An 18,715-nucleotide genomic window follows, 5' to 3' on the forward strand; every position below is an offset into this window, starting at 1 on the left:
ATGTGACCAGCAATGCCTTCCTTCCCCTTGACATCGCGGATTTCTGCTCAGACCTTAAGCGGGAATAGGTTCTTCCTTCCTTGAATTGCTGTTGTCAAGGCTCTGTCTCAGCACTGAGGGAAGTCGCTAACACCCTCTCCCTCTGACTCAGCAGAGAATGTTAGCTGCATTTCTGCTTTGTGTTTCTTTTTTCTGGGTGGCTCTGGGGATGGAACCCAGACAGGCACGCTCTAGGCAAGAGTACTACCAATGCTGTAAATTACCAGCCCTGTATCTCCCGCTTATAGACTTTTATTCTGGGTTGTCACCGTGCTATTCCTGATGAGCAAAGCCAGGCAGGCTCAGTTAGTGCCTGGCAGGGAGAGGTTCAGCCCTCCATTACAACAAACAAACAAACAAAAAGCTCTTGATGAACCCACTCACAAACTGTGGCAGAACCCTAAGGCTTTGTCAGCCAGCCTAATCTATTTGGTGAGTTCCAGACTGTCCCCCACCTGACACTGTTTGGTGAGTTTGGGACCCTGTCTCAAAAGACGCTAACTGGCCTCGAGGAAAAAGACCCAAGACTGTTCTCTGGCATGCACATGCATCTGCAGAACACATATGTGTAGTCATGAAATACACACGTGCACACAAACACAGACACACATGGATATACGCAAACACACACAGAATAACGTCTTATAAGTTATAATATCCAAACGAAGCAAGCCATCCAAAAGTACACACTATCTGATTTCACTTACATGACAGTCACCATATTAGCGAAAGAGAACCAGGGGTCACCTGGGAGATGGTGGCGAGGGCCAGCTGGGAAGGGTGCTGGGAAATCTTCTAGGGTGGAGGAACTGTTCTGCTTACAGCATGTTGGCTATGCGGGTATTCAGACTAGTTCAAACCATCAAATTATACACTTACAATCTATATGAGCTCACAAATAGGAAATTTTGTTTGAAAATAAGGAGATGATGTCCTTTTTAAAAAGAAATATAAGGTAGAAGTTAAGCAGCTGTGCTCATTGAGGTGATCTTCTACAGGATACCTTTCTTTTTATTTATTTATTTGTATTTTATGTGTATGTGAGTTTTGCCTGTATATATGTCTGTACATCATGTGTGTGCCTGGCATCCAGGGACACCAGAAGAGGGTGTTGAATCCCTTGGAACTGGAGTTACAGACGGTTAAGAACCACCATGTGGTTGCTGGGAATTGAACCTGGGTCCTCTGGATGAGGAGTCAGTGCACTTCCACTGAGCCATCTCCCTCCAGCTCCTGTAAGATAACTTTCAACATGCTTAAGACTAATAAGGTTCCCAGAGCCAGAAATCCTGGGGTCTAACGGCTAAGAAGGCCTACTTCCCGTCCACCGTGTTTGGAAACTCACATCAGCCCTAAGAGTTCCCTCCTTCTCCGATAAATCCTTCTACACAACAGCACAGCACCAGGTCCAGGGGAGACAAGCAGCTTTTGAGCCCACCCCAAAGGTTCCTGGTGGCTGTGGACCAACCCTGTGGTCTAGGCAGGACGCCAGCAGTTCCCGGGCACTGCTTCCTGTGCCCCCTGGCCAATGGGGACTTTCTGTGAAAACAACATCAACAACAAGGAACTCATGAGCTCCACATTTTCCAGGTCCAGCCCTGGCCTTAGCACCAGGCTGGTTGCAACGCCTTCAGTCTGAGATGAATCATTATATCCCTGTAGCAGGCCTTCCAAAAAAGCCCCACCCTTGAAGCCTCGAAGCCTTCGGTCCTGGATACAGAAGTGGAGTCCAGAGCAAAGGAGGCTTCCTTTGCTAAGAAACTTCCTCTCCAAAAAGGTAACATTCTCTGTTCGCCCACTCTGCCAGTGAAAGGGCACCACAGCATGTACAGAGGACGTTTGATCTTGGGTTTACCAAGCATGGACACCCTGAGTGGCTGGGGAGAAGAAAAGAAACTTGATTTATTCTTTAACCTGAAGGTCAGGTGGGCAATGGTTGTCACAGATCACACTCAAAAGTGGGCAACTTCTGGGCAGTGGTGGCGCACACCTTTATTCTCAATCCTTTGGGAGGTAGAGGCAAGTGGATCTCTGTGAGTACGAGGCCAGCCTGATCTACAAAGTGAGTTCTGGGGCAGTAAGAGCTGTTACACAGAGAAACCCTGTCTTGAGAAAACAAAAACAAACAAACAAAATAAACAAAAAAGTGGGCAACGGTGGGACTGTGAAACGGAAGAAAGTAGTATGGAGCACCTCGCTAGCAAGTGGTATTAGCAACTCCAGGATCCATGGGCAAACTCGAAAGAACTGAAATCTGGGTCTTGAAAAAGGTTTTTATATATCCAGATTCACAGTTCTATTATTTATGACAGCCCCAACAGGGAAATACTCCAAGTTTCCATCGACAGATGATTGTACAATAGTATCAGCTGGACACAAAATGATAAATATACCCGGGTGGTGGCGGTGCACACCTTTAGTCCATGCACTTGGAAGGCAAAGGCAGGTGGATCTGTTAGTTCAAAGCCAGTCTGCTCTACCAAGCGAGTTCCAGGGCTACACGCAGAGAAACAAGCAAACAAGCAAGATAAATACTATGCAATTCTAATAAAGTGAATTCAGATTCATAGAATACAAAAAGAAAAGGCTGATCACCAGAGGTGGGAGAGTGGAGGGGTGGAGGGGAAAAAGAGGAAGTAGTGTGCGTGGTACATAGTTTCAGTTTTACAAGAAAGAGTTCTAGAGACAATTACACAGTGCCACGTGACCAATGTGAAAATGCATGCTTTGTGTTTTCATTGGTTTTTTTTGAGACAGGGTCTCTGTATTTCAAACTCTGTCTTGCTATGCAGCTGAGAATGGCCTCAAACCCTTGATCCCCTTGCCTCTCCCACCTAAATGCTGGCATTACAAAAGTATACCACCATGCTCAGCTCTTGGGATTGTTATGATATATATGAAGCTATGAATTTCTAACATTGGGGATTAAACCCACATATGTGTGTATGTATGTATATAATATGTGTGTATACGCATGTGCTTTAACATAATTTTTACATTGTCTTTTGGTCTCAGGTATCCCAGGCTAGCCTCAAGGATAACCATAAACTTCTGGTCCTTCTGGGTCTACCTTCGAAGTGCTGAGAATACAAGGATGTGCCACCTGCCTAGTCTTATGTGGTGCTGGGGAACAAACCCGAGCCTTTGTATATGCTAGGCAGGTAACCATTCTACCAACATCCCCAGCCCTAACATCATTTTTTAAAAGATTTATTTATTTTTATTTTTTGTATATGTTTTGCCTGCATGTAGTAAGTGCATGCCTGGTGCCTATGGAAACCAGAGGAGGGCATCTGATCCCCTGGGACCGGAGCTCCAGGTGGTGGTGAGTCACCGTGTGCGTGCTCAGAACAGACTCAAGGTCCTCTGCAAGAGCAGCAAACACTCTCAACCACTGAGCCATCTCTCCGGCTTCTCATAAAATAGTTTAAAAATAATTTTCAGACTGGGTCTCTTTGTTGCCTAAATTGGCAAATCCCCTGCCTCAGCCTCCCCAGCAGCTGGGATTGCAGGTAAACATCATTGCACCTTGCAAAATATTAGCTTTTAACAGTAGATGTCAATGCACAGCTTATGGATTTATAATGAAAGGAGACTGGAAGGATATGTCTCAAAATATTTAAGGAGACCAAGGTCCTACCTAGTTTATCTAAACAGAAACAGGGGCTTACTGATAAAGACCAGCTCACAGAAAAACCATGCTAAGTAAACAAATAGAATATTATAAAGTGCTTTGCTATGATGCTCACAATGTCCTCCTAGTAAACACAATTTTCTCCAGGCCCATAGGTCAGAGATCTAACTCAGGGAGAACAGATTCATTCCAAGACCTTTAGGTATAAGCGCCAGAATCGAGGCCGGATGCTGGTCCTCTGGCTTTAACTCTCCGCCTAGCTCAGACTCTCGCGTCTTCATTTGTCCTCGTCATCCACCCAGGCTCTCCAAAGCCCAGGCTCTTCTCTCATCTGTCACTGAAGCATCTGATGGCTGAGTTACAGCTGTCTACCCTGCTGATAGGGTAGACACAAGTGTGCAAGCTGCCTTCTCAAATACACGCCCTAAGCCCTAACTACACCCACACCCCCAACTACTTCCAAGGGAAGGCTTCGTGGACAGAGGAGAGGGGCTCTAGGCTGCGTGTGACAAGCGCCCCACAGGCTTGTGTGTTTGAACACTTTCCAAAAGCTGGTGGTGCCATCAGAAGGTGTGGAACCTTTACCAAAGGAGGTCTTGGACACAAATCACTAGGGCTGGGCCTCGGGGATTCGAGCCTAGTCAACTCTAGCCCAGCTCTCTGAGCTCCAGTGTGACAAGCAAGCTCTGTGCCATGGACCAAGCTGCTCTGCCACATTGTCCTTTCCGTGACAGAGGACAAGGCACGCATCTCCTTTAGGTTGCTTCTGTGGGGCTGCCAGGACACAACACAGGAAAACCACATGCTTTCTGCCTCCCCAGCCCAAGACCGCCTTCCTGTGGGGCCATCTTGCCTTAACTGCCACAGCAGCAGAAGATAAATCTCTACCGTTTGTGGTCTTCTCGCCCAGCTGGCATTCGGTGTAAGCGTGGTAAACTGGCAGTGAACACACCCAACCTTGTCCTGAGATGCCTCCTCTCATTCTGAGGCCCACAACCTGGGGCCCAGGTAGCAGCATACGGGCTGCATCCCTTCCTCACAAGCCAGACAGCCTACACCTTGGGAAAGGAGCCAAAGCCAACACCTAATTCCTGCCATACCAGGGCAAAATACAGCCAAACAAAAACCTGCTATGCTACCATAGCCTGGCCCAGGAGCGGCTGGTGCTCTTTTATTTTTAAAAAAGTTGAATAAGCCATTAAAAAACAACACAATATTTTAGGACTGCCCTGGCAGGAAGTGAATAGAAACCACCTTCCCACACCTAACACCCCGAGGAAGAAAAGGCTTAGGCAGCAGAGCCGCCCAATTTCCCTCTCCCAGAGTTAACTAGATGTGAACAAAGGTCACATTTCTTCAGAGCCGACAAGCTGGTCTTCCCAAAGCTGGGCAGGAAAGATGAAACCAGCTTGGCTGAAACAGAGGGCAGCTCTGGTCCTGAAGGACCCCTATCCCCCACCCCCCCACACACCCCAATTCCATCAAGGATGGAGCCACAATGGTTCCAAACTAGGAAGCAATAACTAAGGCCTGGAAGGCTCCAGGTGATGCCTGGAGACGCAGGGGTCTCTGTGTTGTCAGCACACTGAATGTACCAGAGAAATGGACGGCACAGGCATGAGGAGAAGGAAGCTGTTTGCACACAATGGCCCTCTGAGCTAGATGTTGTCTGGTGCCAACTACTTCAGGCTCAAGATATTGAGAACAGGTCTTAAAGCAACTTGGAGTTGGTCCAAACTTCAGGGTTTAGACCCACAGAAAAGAGGGTAGCTTGTTACCCTGGGCCCACAGAGGTCTAGGACCCAGACCTTTGAAGGGTGAAGAGGCTATGGAACACTTCATGGTGGTGCAACCTAGGGTCAAAACTCTAGGACACCGACCATGATACCTGAGGCCTCTGCCAGCTCTCAGCTCCCAATGCCCTCTCAGTGGGGCACCTGACCCCACCATAAGTCTCCTCTCTCCTATACTCATGCACTCCTATATTTCCTATACTCCTATACAGGGTGTGATCCTCCCCACTTCCCTGGGCTTTATCCTTCTGCTAAGCCAGCAATGCTTTGCTCCAGGCTCAGGTCACTTTCCAAGCTGACTGGAAAAGGCTCTCCAATCAGGTAGGGCCCATCACTTTCCTCTCTCACAGTGGCTCAGGTGTACTGGTACTCCTTGAGTATATGGGATGAGGCCAAAGCTGGAATCAGAGAGCTGGGCTCACTTCCTGCCCCTGCTGCTCATGGTGTGACCTGGCAGGAGTCACAGCAGCCTGGGCTCCAGGGCTCTGCCCTCAATGCCTTTTAACTACTTTGGTACCAGCACTCTGCTCTCCCTCTGAAACGTCATTCCTATCAAGCAGGCCATAAGATCAGATAATGTCACCCCTGGACCATGCCAGCATTATTGCTGTGGCTCATCATAATGGTTCACCAAATGCCAGCTTGGGTGAGCCAAGGAATGGAGGAGCTTTAAGGATGTTGCCAACTCTCAGCTGAAAAACTGGAGTTCCAGAGACATAGCCTCAGCTCCAGAATTGAAAAGCAGCCCCTCACCTGCAGGCGAGAGCTCGAAGCCACGGGGCCCCTAGTCCCACCCACAGCTTAGCCGTTTAACTGAGGGCTGAAGGCTGAGGGAAGTCCCAAGGCCTGCAGACCCCTCAGGGTCTGAAAGAGATCCAAGCACTTTGAGAAACATAGTCTGTGGCTCAGGTTCCTCATCCACAGGTCCTACGCCAATTGTCAAAGGCAATGACCAAGAGTTCTAGGGAGTCCCAAAGTCACAGACAAGGCCTCCACCAGTAGAGAACATAAGGCCATCTGAAGTACTCCCCTCAGCCGCAGCCCATTCTTCACAAACCGTCCCATTAAATGTCCAGAAAGCTGAGAGTCAGGGCAGAGGCTCTCATGAAACAGGTCTGGGACAGCCAAGTAACCAAAGACATTATGGCCACTCAGAATCTATGGCTATAAGCTATGGGCAATCTTCTCTGGGGTTTCTAGTTCCTGTTGTCTCTAGTTGGCCGACTCCACTAATGTTAAGACCTCCTAAGCTAAGGACTGGACCAGAAAGGAATGGCACCAGTTCTGACAACGTTACCTCCTTCTAGAATGCTGCGTCCCTTGGAGCCACACCACACCTGCCCACTATTCCCCCATGGGAATGGACCCAGCTGTTCACCCTCCGCGTCTCTAACAGGTGCCTGCTTAAAGGACTGCTGGCAAGTGGTGTTTTCTTAATGGGATGTGGGCCAGAGACCTCAAGAAACAACAATAGAGGCCAGACCCCTGGAGGAAGGGGCCCACGGAAACGGACAGAAGAGGGCAGACACAGTGCGACTGGTTCCAAGTGAGCGTGGAGGAGAGGCAATGGGCTGAACAACCCAGGAAATGCCTGTGCAGGGGACGCAGTGTTGGAATCCACGCGTAAAGTAAAGAGAGAACGGTACGACCGGCATGGACAGTGGTGCAAGAGAAAGAAAAAGGATAGAATTTCTGAAATGGAAGGCGTTTTCATGAAAGTATCTTTCTAATTTAGTGGAGGCAATGTATGTTTGCATTGTTGTTGGCTTCTTTATACACTTATCCATCTGCGTGCACACAGCATGGAAATCAGAAGTTAGTTCTCTCCTGTCACCGGGATTGAACTCAGGTCCATCAAGCGTGGTGGTTTGAATGAGAATGGCCCCCTTAGGCTCACGTATTTGATTGTCTAGTCACCAGGGGGTAGAACTCTTCCTTAGAAATCAAAAGATTAGGGGGTGTGGCCTTCTTGGAGGAAGTGTGTCATTGGGGGTGGGCCCATGCTGGACCTGGTCTCTCTCTGCTTGAGGACCAGGATGTAGCTCTCAGCCATGTCTCCAGCACCACATCTGCCTGCCGCCATGCTTCCACCATGACAACTGTAAGCAAGCCCTCAATTACTGCGCTCTTTCATAAGAATTGTCTTGGTCATGGTGTCCTTCACAGCGACAGAATAGCGACTAAGACATCGTGTTTGACAAGAGCCCCCACCCTCTGGGAATGCCACCAAACAAGAGGACCACTTGGCCGGTCCTTATTGTTTCTGAATGAAACAATACTTAACATGGACAATACCCCCTTTTACCCTTAGAGAAGTTGAATGGTCATGTATTTCCCATCCTATAGACACATACGTGTTACACATGATGCCCTTTGAACAACAGAAACCTGAGACGACTATAGGCAGCCCTCTCTCAAGGTACCCAGTGAGGTTTAAGGTCAGCCCCTCTGCCTCCCTAGAAACAAGAGACCCAGTCCGATAAGGAGGTGTACCTTATGTCCTAGATGCTCTGAGGGTCACACTGCCAAGTCCCTCTGCCCTGAAGAGGAACACGGTGAGTTGGGTATGCTTTCACGTCTTTGAGGAGGGGTTAGAGAGATCAGAAGCCTGTCCTGAACCCCCAGAAGAACAGCTGCTCATACTTGATCTCATCAGGTCTGTCATGCTGGTGAGTTCAGGCTCCCCTCTAACACAGCAGCTCTATGCTCTCCCTCCAGTCCACGTGTGCACTGGGTAGCCTAGCACCAAATGGAACCCCCACAAAAGGGTTATAGAGCTGTCGTCCCGGGCTCTGCAAATGGCCCAGTGATAAAGGACTTCCTGCACAAACATAAAGACCAAAGTTTGGGGCTGGAGAGATGGCTCAGCAGTTAAGAGCACTGACTGCTCTTCCAGAGGTCCTGAGTTCAATTCCCAGCAACCACATGGTGGCTCACAGCCATCTATAATAAGATCTGGTGTCCGCTTCTGGTAAGCAGGCATACATGGAAGGAATGTTGTATACTTAACAAATAAATAAATATACATATGTTGTATACATAATAAATAAATAAATTTTTTTAAAAAGACCAAAGTTTGGATCTCCAGAACCCACAGAAATGTTGGGTTGGCACATTAGCCTGCCTACAATCCCCAACTCAGACGGTGGAGACAGGACCCTCAGGGCAAGCTCTGAGAGACCCTACCTTCATGAATAGGGCAGAAGAACAATTGGGGATGATTCCCAACACCAACTCCAGAGCCCCACATACATGCATACACACACATGCATTGAAGACCCACACATACACACACAAACATACATCCACACATACAACACACACAAACATGAGTAGACTAAAATGGAAACGGGAAAAGAAAGTTATAGTACGACAGCCAGAAGTTCTGGAACTGGGTCAGGCTGGCTCATTCAGAGGCCACCCAGAATGAGAAAGAGGCTGGCAGGCCTCTGGGGTATGGAGGGTGCTAGTCCCAACAGAAGCTAACTCAGGTACTGGGTAAATGGCTTTCCGTCCTCTGTTTCCTTATCTATAACACAAGGATTTGGTCTAACTCTTTTCTGCCTAGACTTCTGAGGACTACATCAGAGGTTGTCTATGAGGTCTGGCTGCCTAGGTTCAAATCCTATGCTGTGAGCTCTGGCAGGAGCCACCAGCTCCAGCCTCAGCTACTCAACTAGAACATGGGAGGAAGAAAGCACAGACCCAGGCAGGGGTCTGCAGACTCAGGTGAGGTCATACCTGACTTGGAGTGAGGATGCAATGGCTATTAGTACAGTTCAGGGCTCTTGCTGTCACTACTCAAATGAAGTCAGTCCAACCACCAGCACTTCCCATTCCCTTGTGCGCCCTCTGGGTGAAGAGACCCCCCCCCCCAGATCCCACAGATTCGGTGAAGCTATAGCAGACACACACTGATGGCCTTGTGCATGGTCTCGAGCACACACAGGCTCAGGCAAACCCCAACATGCCAAGCAGCAGGTGTGGTCACTGCAACAGGGCAAGCAGAGAGGAGTCAGGGAGGGACAAGCAGAGAGGAGTCAGGCAAGGGGCAGGGGTGGGACACATGCAGTCGCTGAGGGATGGGGAGCCTGCAACTGAGCAGCCCACACGAGCAATGCCGGATCCTTACCTCCCTGGCAGGACCTCTGACCACCAGGACTGTGTTCCCCCAAGAAGCTGGAGGCATGCTGGAGAGAGGAGAGAGCAGGACACAGAGAGCAATGTGTACTGAGCAAGGCTGATAGGAGGAAAGACTGAAAAGGAGACCCAAGAGAGGACATTCAGTTCAGGACTTCCACAGCTGAGGTGCTTCCCAAGTAACCCCCAAGACCTGAGCACCAAAAACTGACCACTTCCCAAGACTGGCCAGTGCCCCAGGCACAGAGGGAGGTGAGCAAGCAGAGGGCGAAGACCCTTACAGTCTGTGCCATACCATGTGGGCACTTGCCCTCCAGCCCGCCTGCCCAGGGAGACCAACGTGGTAGGCTTCCTAGGATGATGGAAGTGACTCGGGGACCTCAGGGCCCCTCCAGCCAGAGTCCAGGTCATCCATAGTTACAGTTGCTCCTGTGAGGACCCACAGCCCACAGAGAAGTGTGTCTGTGTCAGAACAGGGAGGGAACGCACGTTTTCCAATGCCAGCATCACAGACAGGAGGCTCTGGTCCTCACTCCATCTGGGTAACTTTGGGCAAGGTACTTTTCTTCTCTAGGCCTCAGTTTCCCCATGCAGAAAGAGGGTAACACATACTCTGCTAGTGCCAGGTTCCAAATCCCAATAGGAATACAGGTGGCTTATCTAGACTTTTCTCTGAGGGTTGATTTTACTGGAATAGAGCAATGTCCAAACGTCTCAGAATTTCAGCAAGTCTGGGAGGAGGGGATTTCACTGCCACTGAGGCTAACAGCAGGCACAGAGTGGGCTGTGTGTGTGCTCTGTGTGTGTGCATGTGTGCGTGTGTGTGTGGATGCACATGTGCTCTGTGTGTGTGTATGCGGAGATCAACACAGCTAGGAACCAGTCCCCTTCATGAAATTTCTCTCACTGATCCTGTGCCCCTGAGTTTCTTCTTGCGTGTTCTTTGCCCTGGAAGGGTTGAGAGCTCCTCCAGGACAGGAAGTCTTTATCCCTGGATCTTGGCAGCCCCTCTCGGCTCACAACAGGGGCCCCACACCTGGGGAGTGACAGATCCCAGCAGTGTCAGTCACTAAAGCAGGCCTGACAAGAGCTGGCATGCCCTTTAAGGTTTTCTTGACCTAGTTATATAACGCAGCTGGTTATGAGAACACTGGAAGGGCTGCTATCGCAACCTCCCTTTGCAAATAAGTCAGCAGAAGCCGAGAAAGGTGAAGAGGCAGTTTGCCCAAGGGCATCCAGTTTGGTAACACACAGTTGTCAACAAAGCCCAGGTGAGAACCTGAGTCCACAGCGTTGAGATCCAGGCTGTCCTGAAAGGGAGCATGTAGCTGGGGCCTGGGTTAACATCTGGCTGGACATGAGCTTGCAGGCCCACCCTCATCACACCATCCACTGCCCTGTGCTGCTGCCTGCTCTATACATCTGGGCGGTGGGGGAGGTCCAAACATCTGTGCACAACTACCTTTGATGACAAACGCCTCTGACAACAACCGCATCTGATACAGGGGCTTGTTCTCCACGGAAATGTCATCAATCCCGGCCCGCGCATACATGCTGATGGCGTCCCGGTATGAGCCCTCCACGTAATGCAGCTTGCCCAGGATCAGCATGGCCTCACACATGTACTGTGGCTGCAAGTACAAAGACACGTTAGCAGGTTCCTGATCCAAAGTTTCCACCATGCCCATTCTCCTGGGTACCTAGGATGAAGATATTCCTCCCCTATTGAGCCATAAACCATGAACTGCCTAAGACCCTCTCCTTGCTCCTCCGGGTGTCTTCCGTGATGCTTGTGGCCCCCCTGCCTCCACAGCTGAGTCCACTGCCTGCACTGTGGCTCTTAATGCAATGCTTATGACATATAGCTTCGTATGTGTGTGTTTGTGTTCTGACTTCAAGCAGCTGCAGAACTGGGCCCTGTCTCCTCTCTCTTGAAGTCCCCACAAGGCTCTGATCTAGTTTGGCTCCTCAGAAATTCAGTACTTATTCTGAATACTCAAGGGAAGGGAATGAGCCAAATTAAATGTGTGCATGCAGGTGTGCTTGTGTGTGTGCGTGTGCGCGCGTGTGTGAGGTGAAATTAGAGAAATTAGGAAAGGCTTTAGAAAGAGCCCACGAGGACCCTGAAGTTGGCACCTACACCCCTGCAGCAGAACTTTTAGAAGGGGGACCAGGCACATTAGCAGCATGGGACAGAGGACCAGAGGTGAAGTGAAGGCCAGCTGGGTCACCATCCTCATCCTAGCAGTAGTAGGGTTAAGTGAAGAATCCGGGAGGCCCAAAATGCCTCCTCCAAACCTGCTCTCTGCGGTGCTGCTTACATGCAAGTCTCGGCCTCCTTAGGGACTCAGCTGGTCTGCTCGGCCCTGGCCAAGCACCCGAGCAGAGGATGTGCTCACTGTCACTTCAGCTAGTACTGCTGAGGAGAGAGGCTGAGCTGGTCTGGTTGGGCCATAGTCCTGACGCTAAACTCTAGCCTTAGATGTGAGTCTACTTTACTCTGAAGATTTTCACCTCCTAACAGCGCTCGCACTGGGCGGTGGTGGTGTACGCCTTTAGGCCCAGCACTTGGGAGGCAGAGGCAGGTGGATCTCTAGGAGTTCAAGGCCATCCTGGTCTACAAAGCAAGTTCCAGGACAGGCTCCAAAGATACAGAGAAACCCCTGTCTCCAGGAAAAAAAAAAAGAGCCTAGCGCCTTATGCCTTGTGCCTAACTGGCCTTTTCAACCAGGCTCTGGCCATTGCCCTTGGCACAAGGACACTCTGGAGATGAAGTTCTGGTTCCAACCCCCAACCTCTCCCGCTGGCAGGAGGGTGATTTCCCAGCCTACAAGTGGGTAGGTAGGTCAAGGTATCTTGATCCGAAGGTGAGTCTCCACCAGTCTCACCATCATCCGCCCTCGGAGAGACCAAGAAAGACATGGGATGAGGCAAAGCCAAGCCCCATGGCAGCCAACTGCTCCATCTCCACTCATCTCTCTGGTTTTGGAGAATCCCATTCCTTCATTGTCTTCGCCTAACTCAAAACCTTTCCCATGCCTGTCCAGATGGTCATCTACTCCCTCAGCCCCACCTCCCACTACAAATGCCCCCAGCTCCCAGGAAGCTCCCTTCTGTTAAGTTCCCACAATGCCTCGCACCACCCTGAGGAGCCCTGCCCTATCTCCTCTTCTCTCTGACCACTTTTTCTAAAAAGCCATTTGTTAGTTTCCCCAAGAGGCCACCCATTTCCCCAGTCAGGGTCACAACAGGTGACACATCCCCAGAGGGATCCAGTCCACAGTGCTTCTGAGCTGTGTGGCATCTTTGCCCTTCCATGTGGTGGTCTCAAGTTATAGGTTCAGTTCTCTCTACTCAGCCCAATCTACCTTGTGAGTAGGAGAGATAATGACACCCGTTCCCCGCTTCCCATCCTAGGAAGCCAAGGACATTAACAGGGCATAGTCTAGAACACAGCTCTGAACTGCCCCTGAGAGAAGAGCAAGATAAATACAGGCCATGAGCAGTGATTACAATCACACACAGGGCAGCAAGACTCAGAAGGACACATCCCGGACATGATGAGTGGGTGTGGCAGCTGGTGGACCCCTGTGAACTAATGACAGTTTACAACACGGCATCCACTAAGTCGGGGATGGGGGGAACAACACAGTGAATGATCCCTAAAATGAAATGTTTGCTATTTTAAAAGCTGCTCCTGGGGCCAAGAAGTATATCCATCCCGACCTTCATTGTCAGGGCGTCTCTCTCTCTGACAGAGCAAAGGTAAACTATAGTTCTACTGCTACATTGTGATTTTTTTTCCTAATGTCTTGGCTTAGCAATATTAAAAGTCAGCTACCCCAAGTCCGAATTTGAAGTGTTCTTGGTCTGTCAACCTAACCAGTCAGAATCCCAGGTGCTGGCCAAGTGGAAAGCTGCCTATAAGACATCCTCGGCTTAAGATAAAGATTCCTGTGCTAAATAGGTCTTTAGTCCCCTGTCCTGTCTCTGCCTCATGTCCCTGTACCCTCGCAAAAAGCCCAATAGGAAAGAATGGATGAGAAAGTATTTCACTCTGAGACTGAAGCCTTGTAGACGTCTTCCTCCAATCAGTCTCTATTGTATCTATTTTATTCTTTGGGAGTCAGCCCCAGAGCTTGAGATGTCACAGCAGCAGGAGCCATATTTGCTAAGCGACCACCTTTCCCAGGTCACAGAAGTGGGGTTAATGGCATTCCACTGTAAAGAGTACCTGGGAAGCCTTGATGACATGCTGCAGTTTCTGAGCCCAGGGGATAGCAGAAGTTAGCATGGTGGCTAATGCTCACTCATCTCCACAGAAGTGGGCTAGCTGGGACTTCAAGGACCGCCCAGACTGTAAGGTCGAGATGACAGGCGATACCTCAGAACTGCCTGCCCCTTCTCTTCTCCATCAGAGGACTCCACCCGAGCACACCTGCTGCCTAGATACCCCAGCCCCACCCTGACCTTTGGAGCAAGATAGCCTGGAGACTCACCGGCAGCCTCCCATTGTTCAGGACGCTGCTCAGATGATCTTTGGCTTCGGTTAGCCTGGGCTCATTCTTCTCCAGCAAAGGGATGGTGTCTTTTATTTTGTTGTGGTTATCCTTCAAACACTGCTCCAGAAGGGCCTCTGCTAGCAACAGCTTCCCAAAGTCATCTGGAAAACAGGACAAGGATTCTTGAACACACATCGTAGACATCCTGGGCCCCTAACTGCCCCTACCCAGCACATGAAAGGCTGAGGTCTGTAACATGAAAGATGCATTTCCCACGAACCTACATAATCTTTGAGGCCTGCAGGGAGTTCTAAGCCAGTCTTGGTGACAGAGCAAGAATCAATCTAAAGAAAAAAGCACCCAGCTAAATCATGGAAGAGGGAACTTAACAACACATTTCACTCTCCTAGTTTCTGGGGTCGAGTACAATTGATCTGCCCATCTTTAGTGACTTTAGTTAGTGTGGCATGGGATGACCTAGCAGCCAGAGCAAAGAGTGAACGTTTGATTGAAAGTGAGACCCCAGCCCTCTAACACCCCCATATCCAAGGAGTCAGGGATGAATGATTGGAAGCCTCACCCCAGCCCCTGGCCTGGGAGTTGTGTTGGTCCAACTCCAACGCCCAACCTGCCAAGCCCTGGCCCCTCCCCCGGGGAGGTCAGGACCACCCCCACAGGCTATTTGGGCTCAAGTGGGGGGGGCGGGGATGGGGTGGGGGTTGGGCGTGGGTTTTGGGTTTTGGGTTTGCTCGGCTCCTCTCCCTGCCATGCTGTCTTGGTCCACCCAGGAGGGCCACATTTATTAAACACGGGCATTTTAATTCGGTCGAATCTGGTTTGATTGGAGTTCTTTGCATTGGCAGAGCAGCTTTTCTTAAGATTAAACCAAACAGCGACTGCGGCTTGCACAGTTTCTTGTGCAGCAGGGCAGGTCACTCAACATGTCCAGCTCCTTCCAAGAGTTCTCTCGCACAGGCGCTCACCTGCACACCTCATAACCTGGCAAGTCGCTTTAGACTACTTGATTGTGCTTCCCCCTACCACCATAAAATCCCAGTCTTGTCCTGGCCACATTCCTGCTGCATGTGACAGAGGGACACACATACTCACACTCACACATACTCACACACACACACACTCACACACGGGAGCCAGAAGTCTCGTGTGCAAAGCTTCAAGTCCAACAGCCTGGAGGGGCTGTGCTCATGGCCTGCCCGTCACCCAGGATGAGAAACTACTCGATGAAAGTGCATAACAAATGCCTGCCTGGTGAATCAGACCCCAGCTCTCGGGAGACTCTGTCCTGAGAATAAATAATGGCCTTTGCTCAGTCTCCCTCTCTCAAAGACAGAGCACCCTGACCCAAATCTCAGCCACACAGTCCCATGAGGCTTTTGCCCCAAGGAGGCCTCATCAGACCCTTTGCTACCAACCTCGAGATTTTAAAAATTAACATTTTGAGGACTTGCCTATAAAAGTACCCCTTTCAAACTACCATCCATTGCTAAGGGAGCATAAATTGAAGAACCTTCTAGAAGGGGCAACTTGGCAACATCCTACAGATGTTTGCATATGTAAAACAACCTACTCCTAATTCCTCATTCAGTAGCAAAAAACATAGACAGGCTGTATGTCCATCAATGGGTGGCTAATTAAAATTCTCTACATCTATAAAAGGGACGCCTTTCATCTACCAAAAAAAAAAAAGGACCCAGGATGCTTTGCATGCGCAACTGTGGAAGAAATTTAAACTGATAACAAAGCAGAGTGAGGAAGAGGCAGGCAGATCTCTGAGTTTACGGTCACCCTGGTCTACACAGCTAATTCAAGACCAGCCTGAGTTACATGGTGAGACCCTGGTGTTGAAGAAACAAGCAGAGTGAGCAGATCATGGTAGTGACACCAGCATTAGCTCTCCGCAAGTTTCAGGCTTGACTAGCGCGTTCCAAGCCTGCTAGAAAAAAAAGAAGGAAGGAAAAAAGCAGTGTACACAATAGTGCCCAGCGGTCATAAGCCACTGTATATTCTCCATGCAAGTGATAGAAACACATGCGCGCGCGCGAACACACACACACACACACACACACGCGCGCGCGCGCGCCAGAAAACCTTGGGAACAGGCTGGAGACACAGTGGGCTTTCCACTCTTGTGCACCTTTGGTTTGAACTAAGTGAATACACTACCTACTCAAAAATAAAATTTAAATCAACCCAGGGCTGGAAGGCGTCCTTCATTTTCAAATCTCAGCCCCAGAGAGTGGTGGACATCTAGCAAGGACGCAGGTTGCTCAGCGCTCTGCCCTTCAGTGTAAAACCCACAGCAGGGTTCCAAGCTAGCTCTGGGGAATTGTGTCCCTTGGCAGGCTCCTTCTGTGAGAGGGTCCCGCCCCTCAGTAGCCTCTCCACCCTGTGACGTTTAACTCCCCACCTCGCCGCAGTGCCAGCCCCTTCCGCAGCTCACCTAGTCCTTCCAGAGTTCCTGACTCCTCATCTTGACACCTTTCCTGCCTAAAGAAACTTGCTTCGCTCCTGGAAGGCACCCCTTTCCACAAATGAGAGCGCCCTCAGAAGCTGTGCCGCCCAGGGTGGTGTGCACCAGCACAGGTCTCAGCTTGTGACAACCCCACCACCACCTCGTGGGCAAAAACTTGAGTGCACGTGTAGAAACCAGCCAAAGCACTGTTGAATTGACTATGTTGAATTTAATCCAATGATTAAAAAAAAATCAGAAAGGGTGAAAAACTAAATTTTTTTTTCTATCATTTTTGTAGGGCCTGGGTCTTCTGAGTTTTTTTTCTTTGGGGGGGGAGTAATTCTAGCAGATAAAAAACAAAAACTCTCCCCTCTAAAAAGTGTTTGACGAGCACTGCCCTAAACACTGAGGAAGCAGGACTATGAAGGAACACTAATGTTTGTCGTGGGCCTACGAAGTGACAGTCATTTTATCATGGGTTTCATTTAGCCTGCACAGCCCTAAAAGTGGATATATGCAGTTTTCGTTCACATTGTAACCAACAACACAACACAAGCAAATACGAATGCCTCTTCTGCACCTCAGAGCAGAGATCTAATAAAAAGAAACAAAAACAAACAAACATTTACTTAACATAGGTGAAGGGGGGTGGTAGTCACAAGCTGGGGTGCCCATTGGCCATATCTGGCTTGTGGAGATCAGAGGCCAGCCTGTAAGGAGTCCACGGAGTTTCGCTTTTCACCAGTGGGTACAGGACAGAAACTAGGCTTCACAGCAGGCACCTTGAGCCCCTGAGCTACCTTGCCAGCCTGATAGGTGAAACATAAAGAATAGCCTGCAATCTTAGATGATTAAGCCCGGAGCTAACAGTAAATCCCACAGCAGGGGTGAGTTCACTTTCCTCCAGGGGTAGTCAGCATTGTTTTTGTGTGTGGAACTGAAGGAGCTTCTGCCAGAGCCCACCTCCAGGCCCTCAGGTTTCCCAGGGAGGCTTCACTCCCTCCCAGTGCTCCCTCCCAGACTGTGGGTTTAGCAGACCCTCACTCAGCAGGTGTCAATCTTCGCTCACTTCCCCTTTCCTTAATCCCTCCCCTTCCTACAGTTCTTCACTGATAATTCTATGAAACTAAAAGGCACCTGGAAATCCCAAGTCCTCAATTTTCAGTTGTCAAGTAATAGTTTGGGTGAATAACCACACCACCGTCTTTCACGGGCAAAACCTGCTCCCGGTTCAGGCCTGGGTCAGACGGTCCAGTTTCTCCTGTCAGGGCTGTGAAGTCTTCCTGACAGACCCATGGCAACCCCACCCCATGCTTGCCCTTAGCAGAGGCAAGCAGGCCTCACTGAGTGGTCACATCTCCTCCCGACTTGTTCTGAATGCCTGAGGCAGCTACTCTCCTCTCAGGCCCCTGGATCTCTCAAGGGGCAGGTTCCAGCACTTCCCCCAGGAAGCTCCTGCCTCCTGCCTGGCCCTCACATTTGGCCCATTTGCAGCTAGGGAGTGTGAGTCAAGTCAGCTCCCTCTCTCCTCCAGGTCAGTCTGGGAAAGGAGTTTCTGTGACTTCTATCCCAAAGGTTCACAGTGACTGAGAGGCCTTTCAAGCTCAGCTTTGGAAGGGCAAGGTGAGAAAGAACACCTGCTCAGACATTAAACTTTCTGTGCTTAAAACAACCTTCCCTTGAAGAAACAGATCATTCTGCTAAAAACCAGAACCAAAATGGGGGTTCTGAAAGACGATAATGGTATAGCAGTTATAGTTTTAATGGGTTCTTACTTCATAAATGCATAGGGAATTAGTGAAGCCTGGGAGAGCAATGGGCTGAGGAAAACAGTTGGTGAGGATCATCAAGATGGCTCAGCAAGTAAAGGCGCTTGCTATGGAGCCTAGCAGGGTGTTTGATCCCCAGGACCCACATGGTGGGGGGAGAAAACTGACTCTCGCAAGCTGTCCACTGACACACACACACACACACACACACACACACACACATACGCACACACACGCACACACAGGCACGCACACTCGCACATACGCACGCAGGCACACACACGCAAACACACTCGCACCAAATTAAACTAAAATTTTTAAAGAGCGTTCATGAGTTCAAAATAACTGAAGCCAGTTGCTAATAG

The 18,715-nt window shown here is 49.8% G+C and overlaps 1 protein-coding gene across 2 annotated transcripts in view; it reads right to left on the bottom strand.

Annotated features, from left to right (window-relative positions):
* Ttc7a (tetratricopeptide repeat domain 7A) overlaps window positions 1-18,715 on the bottom strand; it is a 106,387-nt gene that overhangs the window by 83,742 nt on the left and 3,930 nt on the right. The window contains exons 2-3 of one of the 2 annotated variants that reach the window (XM_050146170.1): window positions 14,106-14,269; window positions 11,069-11,237 (exon numbers count right to left, since the gene is read on the bottom strand). In XM_050146170.1, the coding sequence (XP_050002127.1) occupies window positions 11,069-11,237; window positions 14,106-14,269 (333 nt within the window). Of the gene's footprint in view, window positions 1-9,598; window positions 9,765-11,068; window positions 11,238-14,105; window positions 14,270-18,715 lie in introns of those variants that run through there. The other variant, XM_050146171.1, reaches the window with a different exon arrangement.

The sequence above is a fragment of the Alexandromys fortis genome, unplaced genomic scaffold (assembly GCF_014885135.2).
Source record: "Alexandromys fortis isolate MF-2015 unplaced genomic scaffold, M_Fortis_MF-2015_v1.1 scaffold_42, whole genome shotgun sequence".
Taxonomy (NCBI): domain Eukaryota; kingdom Metazoa; phylum Chordata; class Mammalia; order Rodentia; family Cricetidae; genus Alexandromys; species Alexandromys fortis.